This window comes from Dermacentor silvarum, chromosome 10, assembly GCF_013339745.2.
Source record: "Dermacentor silvarum isolate Dsil-2018 chromosome 10, BIME_Dsil_1.4, whole genome shotgun sequence".
NCBI lineage: Eukaryota > Metazoa > Arthropoda > Arachnida > Ixodida > Ixodidae > Dermacentor > Dermacentor silvarum.
The window spans coordinates 7,390,100-7,405,889 of NC_051163.1; the positions used below are offsets into that span (position 1 = coordinate 7,390,100).

At 45.6% G+C, this 15,790-nt stretch overlaps 1 protein-coding gene across 1 annotated transcript; it reads right to left on the minus strand.

The window, feature by feature from the left end:
- Positions 1-3,917: 3,917 nt before the first annotated feature.
- LOC119431078 (transcription elongation factor A protein 1) lies at positions 3,918-15,729 on the minus strand. Its single transcript, XM_037698535.2, has 7 exons — positions 15,559-15,729; positions 15,202-15,270; positions 13,505-13,796; positions 11,460-11,510; positions 10,965-11,119; positions 5,847-6,065; positions 3,918-4,655 (listed from the first exon to the last, which is right to left on the minus strand). Exons 1-7 carry the CDS (start codon positions 15,625-15,627, stop codon positions 4,647-4,649), a joined length of 864 nt encoding a protein of 287 aa, XP_037554463.1. The 5' UTR covers positions 15,628-15,729; the 3' UTR covers positions 3,918-4,646.
- Positions 15,730-15,790: the final 61 nt, after the last annotated feature.

The window sequence follows — 15,790 nt, forward strand, 5'->3', positions numbered from 1 at the left end:
CATTACTCGATCGCAGCCCAAAGCTCGAAGAACCACTCAGCGGCGTTCAATTGGACATTGATGCTCTCGCATTTGCAACTCGTATGAAATGCTTAGGTGTCCTTAATTTTTTTCTTCTTTTTTTCATTCTTCCGCGGATGGCCGTTTTATGTAAGCAGCCGTTAGTACCATTACTGCTCGTCCGGAAATGATTCACGACCGAGAACGTATATTCAGCATGCATGACCACGTGGGCATGACCTCCCAGATTGGGCGGTGCGCTGATAACCTCGAAGGGGCGTAATACCGTTGTCAAACAGCAACTTTTGATTGCGATCGAGCTCGATGTTGTTGATCGACTCCTTTCCTCAGCTTGCACAAAGGTACCAATCACGACTGAGAAATTCGATCCAGATCGGGGTCTATCGCGATTGAAGCTGTGCCGTGCGACACATGGCCGCATCATATGTCAGCAGGCACAAGACGGGCTTGGTGCCGATTAAAACTGGGCAATTGCCAGCCCTACAGCTCTGCCTAGATTGATTTGATAACATATATAGAATGTCCCAGCTAACATTAACCAAGCTGTTAAAAAATGTCGCAGTTTCGCCCGAAAAGCGAAGCATCAATTGCGATAGCAAATTAGTAGAGAGCTATACGGAGTAAGGATAGTGGTTTTATCAGCTGTATAAACTTGGACACGCAGCAGCACCAGCAATTAACGCGCCGAACTGTTATCGACGCTGTCGGTGTTTTGCCCGCCTTCGCACCGAACGCGCGCGGCGCTGGCGACTGTTGCCGGTTATTGCCGGTGCCTCTGGGGGCGGCTCGGAGGTTTTCGACGAGGTCAGAAATATTACCCACCTTCTCGCCAAATACGCATTTGGTGCCGCAGCTAAACGTCGCCTCCCCTCCTTCCCGTCCCCCCCACGGTCTTTCGCGCGACAGAAGTCGCGTTTGCTCTCTATATATGGCGATTGTAAAGGAAGAAAGAGACGCTTAATTCTGCAGCCCTTCGGGGAGCACGGCGCTGAACGCGCGTTTGCTCTCCGACGTGCGTTCGCTCCCCGTGAAAGCGCGCGTCCCTCGCGCCTTTTCACTGGCACATACAGCATCCGGAGCGCGGCGACGATTTCATCGCCGTTGACGTCACACGGAACTTCACGGCGACGGCAGAAATCCGCTTTGGAGTGTCCATATAATTGCTGTCGCAATAAAAGAAAAAGATTTAAAAAGCACGGTGCACAGTATCGTTAGACTTGTGACGACGGAAGGCCTAGGCTTATACAGTCACATCTTGCTCTGCGACTTTGAATATATATTAAGAGCTTGGATAATGTTAACTGGGACACATGGTACTAATTATTTCTAATCAATTTAGACAAAGCCAATTTAGTCGCATTTGTCCATTAGCATTTTGGATGAACCAGGGACACTTCAGCCTGGAGCCAATGTTTTGAGCAGGAAACCTGTCTTGGCTTTTGTTCACTTACTACTGTTGATGACTATGTCTTGCTTGTATGGCCACGTGGGACAAAGAAGTGAGGAAGACAGGTGCTGTGCTAGAAATAAGGGAAGCACTTCTTGCAATATTTATCGACTGTGCTGCTTGGCGTCATACGTGAAATGCGGTGGGCCATCATGGGGATGATATTGATTTTTCTGTAGATGAGAAGGAGTCTTGGAAAAACTGCCAATAGAGATGCTTCTGTGGTTACTGAAAATCTTTGCAATCATCAACTCCCTTGCCAAAATGGCAGCACCTAGCTCCTCAGTACAGCTTTTAGCTGGTCCTCTGTCAGTTGTTCCTCTTGCCAATTCTCGAGAAACCACCAGAAGCTAAGCGTGCAGAGCCAGCAATGTCGCAGTTGTTTGAGAGCCACCAGATGCTGGTTGCACCACTTTTGCCAAAAAATAGAGCCATCACGTGCATAAGAAACCTGGCAGGAAAGCTGTGGGCATGAGCGTTACTTGTGTGTCATAGCCAAATGTACACCATTGACCAAAAGTATACGACCCGAAAAAAATGAATTTCTTCGTAACTAACAACATGTCTAAACTGAAATTGACGAGTACACTGGAAAGTTCGCAATTCCAAATTTGGACTGCAGTCCTCAATTTCAAGTTGCATTCGCAGGCAGTTGAAAAAATCGGCTTTATCGCGCTATCCCTGGTCTGTATACTTTTGCTCATGGGTGCACACAAGAAAGCTGTTTCTGTGATGTCACAGCTGCCACAATTGAAGATTTGCACATATAATGAATAGCCAAATTACCATTGTCATTGAAAATGAGGCTATCATTTTTACTGGTGAAGTGCAGACACAGCAAGGATTTGATAACCTTCTTTGATGAAATGGTCCTTGACAAAACAGCAGTCTAAAAAAAGTGGCAGTTTATGAAATGGGTGGAACCAGTTGCAGGTGCACATAAAGAATTGCATGGCTTTTCTGTCTCACCATTTCAATGGATGTTGCTTACCATGCGAAAGATATACAGCAGCAAATTACTGAATCACAATGCTAAACGATGGAGGGAAAGTCAGAAGAAACTTCTCAGAAAGTTAAACAGAAGAAAGTGCTCGCTATTTTTTGGAGAGTTCACTGCGCTGTACAAGTGAAATAAAGTAGCAACCACACATGCAGGACTTCAAATTTTTGGTCATCCTGCTACAACTCTTTTCGGATATAACATAAGCATATGCCAACACTGCCACGTTACAGAGGCAAACAATGGCCTTGTGCCTTGCTGTTTGATGACGACCATTGTGATAATGACCATCAAAGCCATAGTCACCACATTGCAGTCATCATTGCACATATTGGAACAGCTATGGCCAGGCCCGTAGCCAGGAATTTTATTCGGAGGGGGGGAGGCACTTGCTGAAGGCCTTGACTATTTGAGGAAAGCACCTATCTTGTAGTAATTATTTTCGGTAAAAATCGCAGTATGTAAATTGCGACTTTTTAAATACTATTTTATTAATAGCTTCATATTTTTAGTTTTGAGATTAATCTTCCTAATAGTATAATATTTTTATACGGACAATTCGTCTCAATAGATTTTATTAATACAAATAAAACAGCGTTACTCAGAGCCCAAAATAAAAAGTTTGGCCAATGTACCCAGTGCTGTAGGTCATGGGCACGGCAAGATCTGCTCAGTTTTGCACTGGGTGAGCAGCTGTTGACAAGTTTCTTTGCGCAGCGAGGTGGCGGGAGCTCCGATGGAGAACACCCCCCCCCCCCCCCCCCTCCAGCTATGGGGCTGGCTATGGCATATGGTGAAGCAAAATGCACAATGTAAGCTGGCAACAACATCCCAGCTACGGGCCTGCTGCATCTCCCCTAAAGACTTTCACATATATTTACACGATTTCTGCAACGCAGGCAGCAAATGACAAGGAAGTTTTCTTGTGTAATAATATAAATGCCCCCTTCATCACGTCTTGACAAATTACTCATTACCATTGGAGGCATAATGCAGACAAGCTTGAAACAAAGCTGAAATGCATTAAGTGCACATCAACAATGCTGTGTGCATAAATTTTAAGCTTTATTCAGACAAGTCATGGATGTGGGTGAGAATATTGCATCCCCATAAAAAGAAAGAACAAAATATATATTGCACTGTGCAAGCACCTGCTACGTCATTGTTTTGATTGATGCTTGCTGGTAAACAGCAGTGAGTGAGGGCAGCCTTCTGTGTGACACTGTTCTCAGCTGCTCCAAGCTAACACTTGTCAGGATGAAGCACTTTACCAGTGCTGGTGCTTATACTGCAGAACCCCGCCCTTTGTGGCAGCTGTGTGTAGAATAGTGCAACAGAAGAGCTGCATGTACCGTGAATAAAGTAAGATAGATGTAGTGACTATCAGTGCATGCAAGCCGAATAATTTAAAGAACTGCCATGCTCAACACAAGAACACACACACACAAATAAAGTAATGTACATAACTATATTACTGAATGGTGCCGGGATGATTTGACAAGCATGTGAAAATCATAACAAGCTTCTTACAGTAGAACAACAACTTATAAGTGGTTCAGCTGAGGGTGCTAAAGACAAAAAAAGGAGTGACACTGTCGCGTCCTCGACTGGTATCTACAGCAACCATTCCCCCCACTGGTCTCAAAATGAGAACAGTGGGGAACCCTACAGCGACCAGTTTTTTTGGACGCAAGGGATTGCAACAATGTGGCCCAAAATTTAACTGCTTTGGTATGGTCCGGTCAGAAGCACTATGATTTCACAGATGGACACATTTTGCTTCACTTACTAAATGAAAACACTCATTCGCTTTGCTGTTTCGGGGTGGCTTGCACTTTCGGTTTGCTTTCAAAAGTGCGGCTTGGGCGCTTTCCAAACAAGTGCATGGGTATCCAAGAGCCAGCACTCTTGTGGGCCTCAACAACGGATGCTCAGCTTTACTGATGAGAGAAGGGGTATAACAGCTGTTTTTTTTTTTCCCTTTTTTTCTTTTTGGATGGAACACTACATCATCTTTTTTTTTTTTTTTTTTTTTCAGATGATGCAGGTGTCGTTTGAGCATGCAACATGATCCAAGCAGGGGAAAAAAGAAGAGTCATAATGAACTGAGATATGCTGTGTTGGCCAAACGCTGTGGCTTGTTTGGCCAATTCAGATGTGTCCACCGTCGTCCAGGGCTCAGCAAAACTGCACGCAGAAACAGATGTGCATTAATTGCAGGTTATGTCCGTTAAAACTTGAATAAATAATGGACAGGCTCACCAAAACTGTACAATTTACTATTTAGATTTAGCACATTACAATAGTTGCAGATTGATAAAATATGAATAGCGACAAGATGTTGTATGAGCAAACAATAGCAACTTCTATGTGATTGCAAAAGCAGCACGTCACTGCCACCTTTTTTTTTCAGTGGCCACAAATGCACGGCTGCTTACTGTACTTTCATAAACACAACATGAAGAAGTGCTTTTTGCAAGATGGTAAAAATAATAATAGTAATAATAAGGGAGTAATGATAATAATAATGAAAATAATAATAATAATAATAATAATAATAATAATAATAATAATAATAATAATAATAATAATAATAATAATAATAATAATAATAATAATAATACCCATGCAAATGCAGCCACAGGCTTAGACAACAAATGTTCTGGCATGTGCAGCATATATTCATTGGCGCTATGGATCACGCCATGGAACCAATTTACAGTGATGGCACCTTCCTTTTTCACTATGCATCCAATTCCTTGCACACCACACCCACTCAACTCCACCTGTATTTTCCGAAGCACGCACAGAAGTTGCGCATTGTTCAAGGAAGTTTGCTTTCTTCCAATTGCCCGATAATTCAGAAAATGTCACAGCCCCTTCTGTGTAAGAAAAATCCATTGGCCTAGTACCTAATGGCATAAAAGGTCGAATTACAACATAATGAAATTTCACTATAACAAAAACTGCCACTTTTAGTGACTGTTATACGGAGGTTTAAATGTATTCGCGCAATAACTACTCATTCGAAGCTTCAGGCAGAAGCATCAGAAAAATTCTCAACATCGAGATGTTCCTGGCTTAATCCAGATAATCCCACAGAATAGTAACATTAATATGTACACATTTAGGCCATAACTTCACGTTAGTGAGCTGTGCAGGTGAAAGAAATTTCTATTCATAAACATTTCATCCTCACTGCTTCTAGGGGCTGTATTCTCAGTTGATCACTTATCGGAATGTGACTTATGGTGTGCATTCACTGGAAGAACCAGTAGCCTCGATGCTTGAATGAGGCACCCCGCTGGATCGTTGGCATACAGAAGTGAAAACATCCGTAAAAGTGATATCCCATAGATAACAGTAGCTCCAGCATACCTTCCACCGGTGGCCGCACTCATTGCAGAAGCAGAAAGTGGTCATGGGTTCATCGGCGCTGCGTGTCTGCACCTGGTTGTAGGTACAATTGTTCTTCCTGCACTTGCCACACTTGAGCAGGTCAGTCTTGGTGCCACCAGTCGTCGTCATTTGGTGGTCGTTGATGGCCTCCTTGGTCAGGCGCTGCCGCAGCTGCTTCATGTCATCACTCGCCATCTCCTGCAGATTGGGTGCAGAGAGGTCAGTCATGTGGCAAGTCTGCTCACGAAAATAAATGCACCAAGGTTACTCTCGATTCACAAAAGAGAACTCTGGTACTTGTGCTATGGCTCAAAATCAACTTGCAGTGCAGCAAAAACTACAAGGTCACCCACCATGGTTGCTTGGTGGCTTTGGCTTTGCGCTGCTAAGCGGGATGAAATCCCGGCCACAACGGCCACATCTCGATGGAGGCAGAATGCAAAAATGCACGTGTACCGCGAACTTAGTGCACGTTAAAGAACCCCAGGTGGTCGAAATTAATCTGGAGTTCCGCACTACGGCGTGCCTCATAATCAGATTGTGATTTTTGGGAAGTAAAACCACAGAATTTAATTTAATTAAAGCTACAAGGCATGCTAGGCACAAGCCCAAGCTCCGCATGCAATGCTAAGAACGCGATAGAATGTACAGTAGAATCTAAGAAAAAAAAAAAAGAGACGGGGAATTAAGAGGGGACGCAGAAATGGTATGCCCGACTTGCTCAAAATTTCTGATTTCTTTCTTATTTTTTTTTCTCGCAATCCTAAGACCTCCCTTTATGTCATGGCGAAATATACGGAGGAAGTACACAGTCGAATTTCAGGAAATTGCACTTATTCAGTGTGCTGTCTTCGAAATTGAGAAGAAAATCGGGCTTGAAGAGGTGCTCTCGCACAGCCAATTATGCTAGCGTGGCTTTCTGTTGGTCTAGCGCTACCATCTTGGTATCACCGTACAATAGAGATATCAGAGATTTAGGCTATAGCCGCAGCACTGTATTTCTCAAAGCAGAAATAAATACAATAGAAATGATTGTGAAAAGGGGACACTAACGTCGCAATTCGGTACTGCAGTCACATGGCGAGCAGGGAGCGCTTCTATTGACTGATACGAATTTTAATCACTGGTACGCTTGTTTCACGCCCATTTTGGCAGCACTGAGCTGCACACTTTGCATGTTTCAAGGCCAACATTTCAAGATCCTTCTGGTTATTTCGAGTTTCTTTTGTTGCTGCGTCCTAGCTGCTGCCTGACAGCAATAAGGACACAATTTGCACAAGATAATGGAATCTGTTTACTTTTATTTGCGGTGGGCAAGCTACTTCGTATTGTGCGATCTGACTGGTGCAAAGGTACAAAAGGTTTGAATTGTCATCTGGCACCGAAGACAACGGAAGAGAATGTCGCCAATCTTGCTGACACGGCAAGACTGGGTCGCGGGTGATTGCTGGCTCCTGATGGAAGTTGCAAGGCGCTTGAAGGTGGCTGAAAAGTGGCATGATCCTTTTGTTTTGTTTGGAAGGAGGGGGGGGGGGGGACCCGTGGGGGTGGAGTCATGGCGGAGTGACATAGGTCGCCCTGGCAACAGGAATGGACCGGCACATCAATGCGGCCGCTCTGCTTGCCTGACGCCAGCCGCGTAACAGCGAACGCCTGGTGCTACCGGCACGCCAGGACCTCTTCCACATCATCCACCGTGGTGCGAAAAGCGATTCGCGACATTCGAAATTTATCATCTTGTAAGTTAACGGACTAGGGCCTGGACTTCTGAAAAACTTGTATCATACCAAAACTCATATTAGGCGTAAATTTTTTCGAATGAGCAGCCGAATTCTTCACGAACAAGGGTTTGGTTAAATAGTAACTCGCAGTTAGCTTAAGAAACAAATCAGTTGATGGACTTTTTTTGCTATGATGCGGAGTACTTGGTTGGTGTTGTGCTGCAGTTGCCAGGCTTTCGCTTCGACGCCGATCGTCAAAAAAAAAAAAAAAAAAAAAAATGTGGAGCAGTCAGTGGGATGGTGTCTCATATTATGTTTGCTATGCATTTGGGCCAATTCCACACGCAGAAACAAAAGGCGTTTTTTGTTTTTCTGCAAGCATTCAGCCAATAAAACTAGACAAAAAAATTCTAGTAGGAGCCATCTCAGGATGACCGTCGACACTAATGCGATTATCAATAATGCAGTGTAATGCCAACGCCAAAACGCATCATATATTAAGCGTCTACTACAGCCAGGCTCCTCTCTTGCACTTCTCTGTGGACACGCTGCACCACCTGGCGCCGCCGCCGCTAAGTCTGCGCGTGGATCATGCGTGAATATACTGTATTTTCCGGTGTATAAGACGCATTTTTTTTTTCTGAATATTTCATCGGTGCATCTTATAGAACGGTGCGCCTTACGAGGGGTGCCTGAAAAGTTTTTCTTGTGGTCTTGTTTTGCAATGCAATATGTTATTCAGTTATTTGAGTGGTCTCATGAGCAACCTGGATTTAGTTTGATTTTTTTGGTTTCATGTACAGCGGTTTAAAGCAACGTCGCGCAGCTAAAGGATGGAAATGGAGAAATTCACAAAGCGAGCAGTCATTCAATACCTTTTGAAAAAAGAACTGACACCACAAAAAATTCACAAGGAAATGCTGGAGGCATGAGGGGACAATGCGCCTTCTTATGCTACGGTGAAAAAGTGGGTTGCCAATCGAGGCCAGACATCAATTGAAGATGCTGCGCGCAGAGGTTGTCCCTCAACAGCATGAACAGATGAAAATGTCCAAAAAGTGCAAGACATTGTAATGGCTGATGGACGTGTCACACAGTGGCAAATTGCAGAATGTGTGGGCATATCAGTGGAGAGGATTGGCCATATCCTAACACAGCTCCTGAACATGCACAAAGTTTTGGCCCGATGGGTGCCCAGACTTATGACATCGGAGAACAAACGTCAGAGATAATTTCACTCTGCAGAAAATATACAACTGTTTGAAGCTGATATTAATCTTTTTCTGCAGAGATTCGTTACAATGGATGAAACCTGGGTCCATCACTTTCGTCCCGAGTCAAAGGAATCCTTGAAATAGTGGAAACATCCCACCTACTCCCGCCCCAATAAGGCAAAGGTGGTTCCATCCGTTGGCAAGGTTATGACATCAGTGTTCTGGGATTGCAAGAGTGTAATTCCCCTGGAATTACTCCCAAAAGGTCAAACCATCAACGGTGACTAATATGCAGCTCAGATTCGTCGTCTGAGGTCGGCAATTAAGGAAAAACAGCGAGGGATGCTCCGGAAAGGGGTGCTGTTTCACCAGGGCCATGCACCAGTTTAGACATCGGCTGTTGCTATGACTGCAATCCACTCCTGTGGTTTCCAACTACTTCAGCTCCCGGCCTATACCTCTGATTTCGCTGCCTCGGACTACCACCTATTCCCACAAATGAAAAAGCACCTTGATGGAAGTCGTTTTCCTTCTGATGAAGCCGTCATGGACGCCGTAATACTTTTTGGAGGAGCAGGACGAAACGTTCTACCAAAGTGGAACAATGAAGCTCCAAGAGCAATGGCATACATGTGTAGCCCTCAGGGGAGACCATGTCGAGAACTGACTGCAATATTTCGACCCACGGTCACTACGTCCGGGTCAGGCCACAAACTTTGCAGGCGCCCCTCGTATGTACGTTCTTTTTCTGAAAAAACTGTCCTCAAAATCGGATTCGATGTAATGGCCACGCGAAGCGCGCTGGTTGTGTACAGGTTCGGTGCGTGCGATTGAGAGCCGGGTTCTTCTCGTGATCGAGTTCCCGAGTGCCTGTGCAAAAGGGCCGGAACAGCAATGTGAGCAGCGGCAGGCCGTCCGTGAGTCGACCGATCCCAAAGTCGTCGCACCTGCAGATCGATGTCAAGGTAGGGTGCGCCACTGCGCAAACAACGCAGTTGCTACCCGAGTACAAGCCACCCTTCCCCTACCTTCCGCGTTGCCTTTCCGCTTTCCTCCCTTGTGCGCGATTCGGCTCACCATCACACGCTTTCCCTCGCACATACAGCATACGGCGCGCAGGGACGATGTTATCGCCCTTGCACTTTATACAGAACATCGCGGCAGCTATGATGGCAGAAATGTGCCTCGAGTGGAAATATATGGCGCTCATACACTTCCACGTGACCCGCGTTCACGGAGTCATGTTAATTTTTTAAATCGCTTACCAAATGAACAGCTGCGTTTTATACACCAGTGCGATTTATATACGTTTTTGTCCGGAAAACTGCCGTTTTGAGGGGGGTGCGTCTTGTACAAAGGTGTAAGTTATAGACCGGCAAATACGGTATGTACTCAGACAAGACGTGGGTTTGATTCTGCCAAGCACGGTATAAATTTTAAAGGGCTTTTTTTGTCATCCGAGAGCAGCACATACCCTATGGCAGATACTGCTTCCCGGCACGGCAGCCCGATGCTCTACACAATTGATCATGGACTATCCAGTGACCCATGTTGGTGCAAAAATTGTTAGAAACACCGATAGACATTTTAATGCTAATTGCACTAAAATGTAGGCTAATGAAGGCAATTTATACTGTTCTCAAGAAAAAACTGAAACAGCAGGAGAAGGCTCAACAGATATGCTAATTTTCTGCGTGCGAGCGTCTACGTGGGTGTGTAAAATGAGATTTTCTTGCAAAAGAAGTATCGTGCTGTGTACTGCCGACCGATGCTTCATGATATGTCCCTTTCAGATGAGCGCAGTCGGTGCTGCTGTCATGCTCTGTGGTTTTGTCATTTGTGTTGTGATAGTGTTCCCCACTATGACGAAAAGTGCCTTGAACGCGTTTCTTACAGCAAATCTTTCTTTGCGGCATCTTGTCTGACTGGTTTACCACTGTGTTGGACGCGGTGCATGGTCGGACTGTGTGCGGAGCCGTCCACCGAGGTGAACATGGTCCCACTGTGGGAGTGGACACGAAAGCTTTGTCTGTGCAGACTTCTACAGTACGTGGGATCTGCACCATTTTTACATAAAATGAGCCCATTCAGAGAGTGCCTGTTATTACTGCTTCCTCTGCCATACGTCACAGAGCCCAAGGAGATGCAAAGTGGGCACTTACCTCAGCAGTCATTCGGGCAATGCGCTCTGGTTCGATGGCACCATGCAGCACGTTAAGCCGCAGGGCAGGATTCTTGCTGTCCTTCAGGTTGGAGACACGGCTTCGCACCCGGTTCTTGTATTTATTGTTTGTATCACCAAATTCGTTATAAATGCTTGCTTTTAGTCAAGGCAACCAAGAAACAACAGTGGCAACTGCAATTATTTATCATGCATGGCACATTTCTAAGCACAGAAAAAGCAAGAAACTTTATCTGAGGCAGGGTAGCTAGTAATAATGACTGGAAAAATATTGTTTTTGTACCTATCTCTAAAATGAAAAATAGCCTCAAAAGTGATGGACCCATATCACTACCCCAGGTTTCCAAAAACACAGTTAAGTAAAACTTTTTCAAAAGCGAGCACCAAGCACCGAATTGCAAACAACTGAACTCCAAAGGCCAACCTTGTTAGCATGATCAACAACGTACGTCAAAGCTAAATAAAGAAAGGATATTTTCCTCAATCTTGGCTGCCAGGTCGTCCACGTCGCAATCTTCAGGCATATCTGCATAAAATGCACACATGTACACGATGTGTCTGCGGCTGGCAACCTAGCAGCATCGGCTAGGTCACAGGATGTGTGCGTCATCAACCTCCTATACCACTTGAGAGCAAGCAATAAACGCTCCATTTTTCTACATTCACCATGTAGTTATTTTATGTACCAGACGCGACGTCAGTGGCGACGAGGAAAAAGCCGGACGTATCAAGTTCAGCAGGGAAAAATGAGCCTCGGAAAACCACCCGTGTTTCATGGCATCGATAATACATGGACGACCTACAAGATTTGACTCGACGCATACCTGGAAGTGCAAGAGATAACAGACGAGACGAAGCAATGCGCCATCTTGATATCTTCGTTGCCCGACGCGTCAGTACGGGTCATTCAGGGATGATGTCGCCCAAGGCAAGTCAATACCCTTACCTATCAAGAAGGCATCGCATATTTACAGGATTATTATGTGCCAAAAATCAATGAGATCGCCGCAAGTTACGCATTTTTTATGCGGATGCAGAGCCCTGTCCGCCTCAATCTGTAGGGGGAAGATGATGATGTGTCTTCGGCTGGCAACCTAGCAGCATCGGTTAGGTCACGTGACGTGTACGTCATCAACCTCCTATATATACCACTTGAGAGCAAGCAATAAACGTTCCATTTTTCTACGTTCACCATGTAGTTATTTTATGTACCAGACGCGACATTTATACAAACTGGAACAGTTGAAAAATTGGAGGACATTTAAGCTTCGCCTTTAAGAGTAGAACGCGACAGCGTTATTGGAACCCGTTCGCATCCAGCAAGTAGGCTTCATTCACTGCTACACAGAACGTGGGAAAGCCAGCTTACAAAGACCAAGCTTACATTGATCCCCTTAAAGTCGGCTTCACTTTTAAACAAATGCATTGCTGGGAAGACATTTTTCCAGGGGCAATATAAGTGGCTTTATTTTAAAAATGTGAAGGTCCTAGCACCCTTTTAAATTATTTTATTAATTGTTTGCCATTGCACCGACGCGTGCGCATGTCCAAAACGAATTTGCAGGCAAAGTTCCAATTTGACCTTGGATTGGATTTATTGGCCTCACCCTTTGTAACGGGTGGGCATCACCGAGAAAAAGTAGCGATGCCTTGGCCTTGGTAGGTAACAAATATCAGCTACATGCACACATACGCATAGTCACAAATGTATTCACACACACTATCAATATCAAGCACACGCCAAGTTTGACCGTTAATGTGCGCGCACTATGGCCCACCACTCATTAAGTCAACTCTTGGTTGTGGCCACTTGGTCACCGCCGCCACCGCCAGATGGAACGCGGAGGGAGAAGCCGTGCTAGCGGTAGCGTGGTGCCATCTATGGGCACTGGTGTGAGGCTCGCGCAGTGCAGGACCAAATGTTCAATTGTCTCTTGGTCTGCCGAGGATGCCCCCCCCCCCCCCGAGCGCCATCTCAATATCATTTTCGCAAGTAAAGTACCCGAACGCGCTGCTGTAGGTCTGGTAGAAATGCTGGAAAAGGGGGAGTTTCCTCGTAGCAGAATTACGTTTTCTCGTATATTCAAATTGCAATCTGACGCCGAATGCTAAACAATCTGATGGCGAATGGTAAAGTCGAACTTCACCATTTTTCTGCAGATTTCACTGTGAGAAATTCAATTTTTGTTCACCAAAACCTTGCAATACGTGGAGGGCCTGCCTGCACGGTCGGGGTGGTTGGGGATGATTTTCTCAGCCACAAAAGCCAACATCGCACACCGACGCCAGATTTTCTGCGACACGGCGCACTTAACGCTATCATACATATTCTTTCGGTTCTGTTTCCACCAATATGTATGATAGCATGATTATGATTTCTGTTCCATCTTTGGCATCTGCATCGTGCTCACAGGTTACTAGCATAAGGCATTCTGCTTTCTTGTTCACGTTTCATTCGACCATTACTGTACATTGCAGACACTCGTGTCCCGTAAAGCACGAACCTCAGCTTGCACTCACCCTCACACTTGAGTGCACTACTCAGAAGTTCACGGCACTTCAGCCGCACAGCATTTGTGGTGTCAGCGGGGAAGGAGGTCTGCTTGGCATTGGGCCTGCCAGCAGTCGCTGCCGAGTGCTTGGCGGATGCACTTGGCTTGGGCTCGGGCTCCTTGGCAGGGGCCTCCTTGGAGCTGGGTGTCCCTGAGAGCAGCTTCTTCCAGCTTTTGATGAGAACCTTGGCCAACGTGATCACTTCTTCATCGTTACTTGACTTGCGCAGCGAGTTGACTGTCATGCCAATGCGCGTCCGCTAAAACAAGGAGTGACATGAGTTGGCACATATCTTGAGAAATTTCAGGTTGGGAGTGACTGTCTACGTGCAGCCTGAGGACTACAAACATGAAATAGCGGATATTAAAACAAACCCACCATGTCACAAGACAGCAAAGGCAACACTAATAACAAATATGCCATGTGAAAAAGAAATACAACCACATGGAATTGACTGAACATCCTAAAGCTACACAATACACATGAGAGATGCCGCAGCACAGTACTCCTGATTACCAGTGGCTACATGGTCTTCTCCTAACCTCTTAAACTGTCGTCTGCATACGCTGAAATATCCCCGAAAGCTGCAACTGTCATAAAAAAAAAATTTCTGTTCTGGTACAAAATTGTTGTGCTGCCTATGGCTCGGAGTAGCATTTACAAAGGCTTATTCGATTCTCATTGGAATGGACGACACACCTATGCGCAACCCTTGCGCGAATGTCTAGCGTGGACCTCTTTGGGCAGCATTAAACCGGCTGAACACGACAGTTTTCAGAAGCAAAGGTTTTTGGCAACTGTCACACATGCTGCTGGCACAGAAAGCCATGTGGGAATTGCTAGAGTACCTCAAGTCGACAGGTCTCAGCCACCATTTATGTACTCGGTATGCACCTTTATGTGTGCATGCAACTATAGTACTCATTCTCTCTTATGTCCCTTTATCTCGTTCCGCAAGTGCTGGGGAGCTGAGCCGGACATGTGTCCCCTGCTTAACCTTTGCCTTCGCTTTCTTTCATCTTCAAAATTAAATTATAAATAGCGGAACCCCATATACCCTAAGCCACGGTGGTGGATAACGCCCTTCTAAATCTCCATACACGAGGAACGGTACTGAGCCCAACTCTCTGTACTTTAGCAAAAGAATGATTATTGTACGGGCAGACTCGAAACCTAAACTGGGTCCTTTTCGCAGCAGCCTCAATACTCTCACGTTTCAAATTCGTTAGCCGGGAAACTTGCACAGAGTGTCGTGTCCCTCAGCATCAGAAAAGTCGTCTGCAAACGCCGACTTCTCAACGAATTATGAATTAAAGCTTTCGCTCAGTTAATGTACGTCCGCAACTTTAGCTTGGGGTATTTCGCTGCTGTTCTAATGAAACCACTTCACCAAAACAAACCACGGATCGAGCGGTAACTGCACAACTACGAACACCGCTGATCAAGACGCTGCAAAACGCGAGTAAACGCAAGCCCGCGCACTGAGATGGGGAACGCACGAATACGTCACAGACGAATTCTTGCTGTAAAATAAATATTCGCCCGGATCGAGCTCATAAATTTTGCTTGCATTGATTCCCCCGATAATGCGTGAAATAAACAGATGGGGATCAGCAAACAGCATGATTTTTCAGATGAGAAATTACATCATGAAACTGCGTTACCTGGAGGATCTCTAACGTGATTGGCAGCTCTTGCAGATTCTTGAGGATATCCAAAGCTTGCGTCTGGTCCTGCACAACGTGAATCGCTATAACAACAAATTCCAAACTGCATCCACGCAAATTTTACAAATCGCTTCCCGCCGTCGCCTGTTGTAGCTGAAATGTCAATATAGCCGCACATCACGGACGCTTATGTAGATGGGTGCGCTCAGTAATTCTCAACAACAACGCTGGTTTCGACGCCCCAGCAGATCCAGAAACGCTATCCCATTAGCCACGACCAGCGGTACGGGTCCAAATACAAGCGGCGACCGCGCGGCAGTAAAGGGGTGCCGGCGAAGCACAATGAACACTTACGTCGCTAGACCCAGAGGCCATTTTGTCCAAACGCTTGGCGATTTTCATTACTTCGTCTTCGCAGCCCATTTTTTTCTCGGTGGTATCGGTCAACAGCGTTTATTTAGCCACGCTCGCAACAGCACTAACCCAACCGCACTAGACCGCCATGAACAGCGAAAGCGCTCAAGCAGCGAGGCGTTCTGGGATAGGTAGGATGGCCGGAAATTATGTTCGAAACGTTTGCATGAGT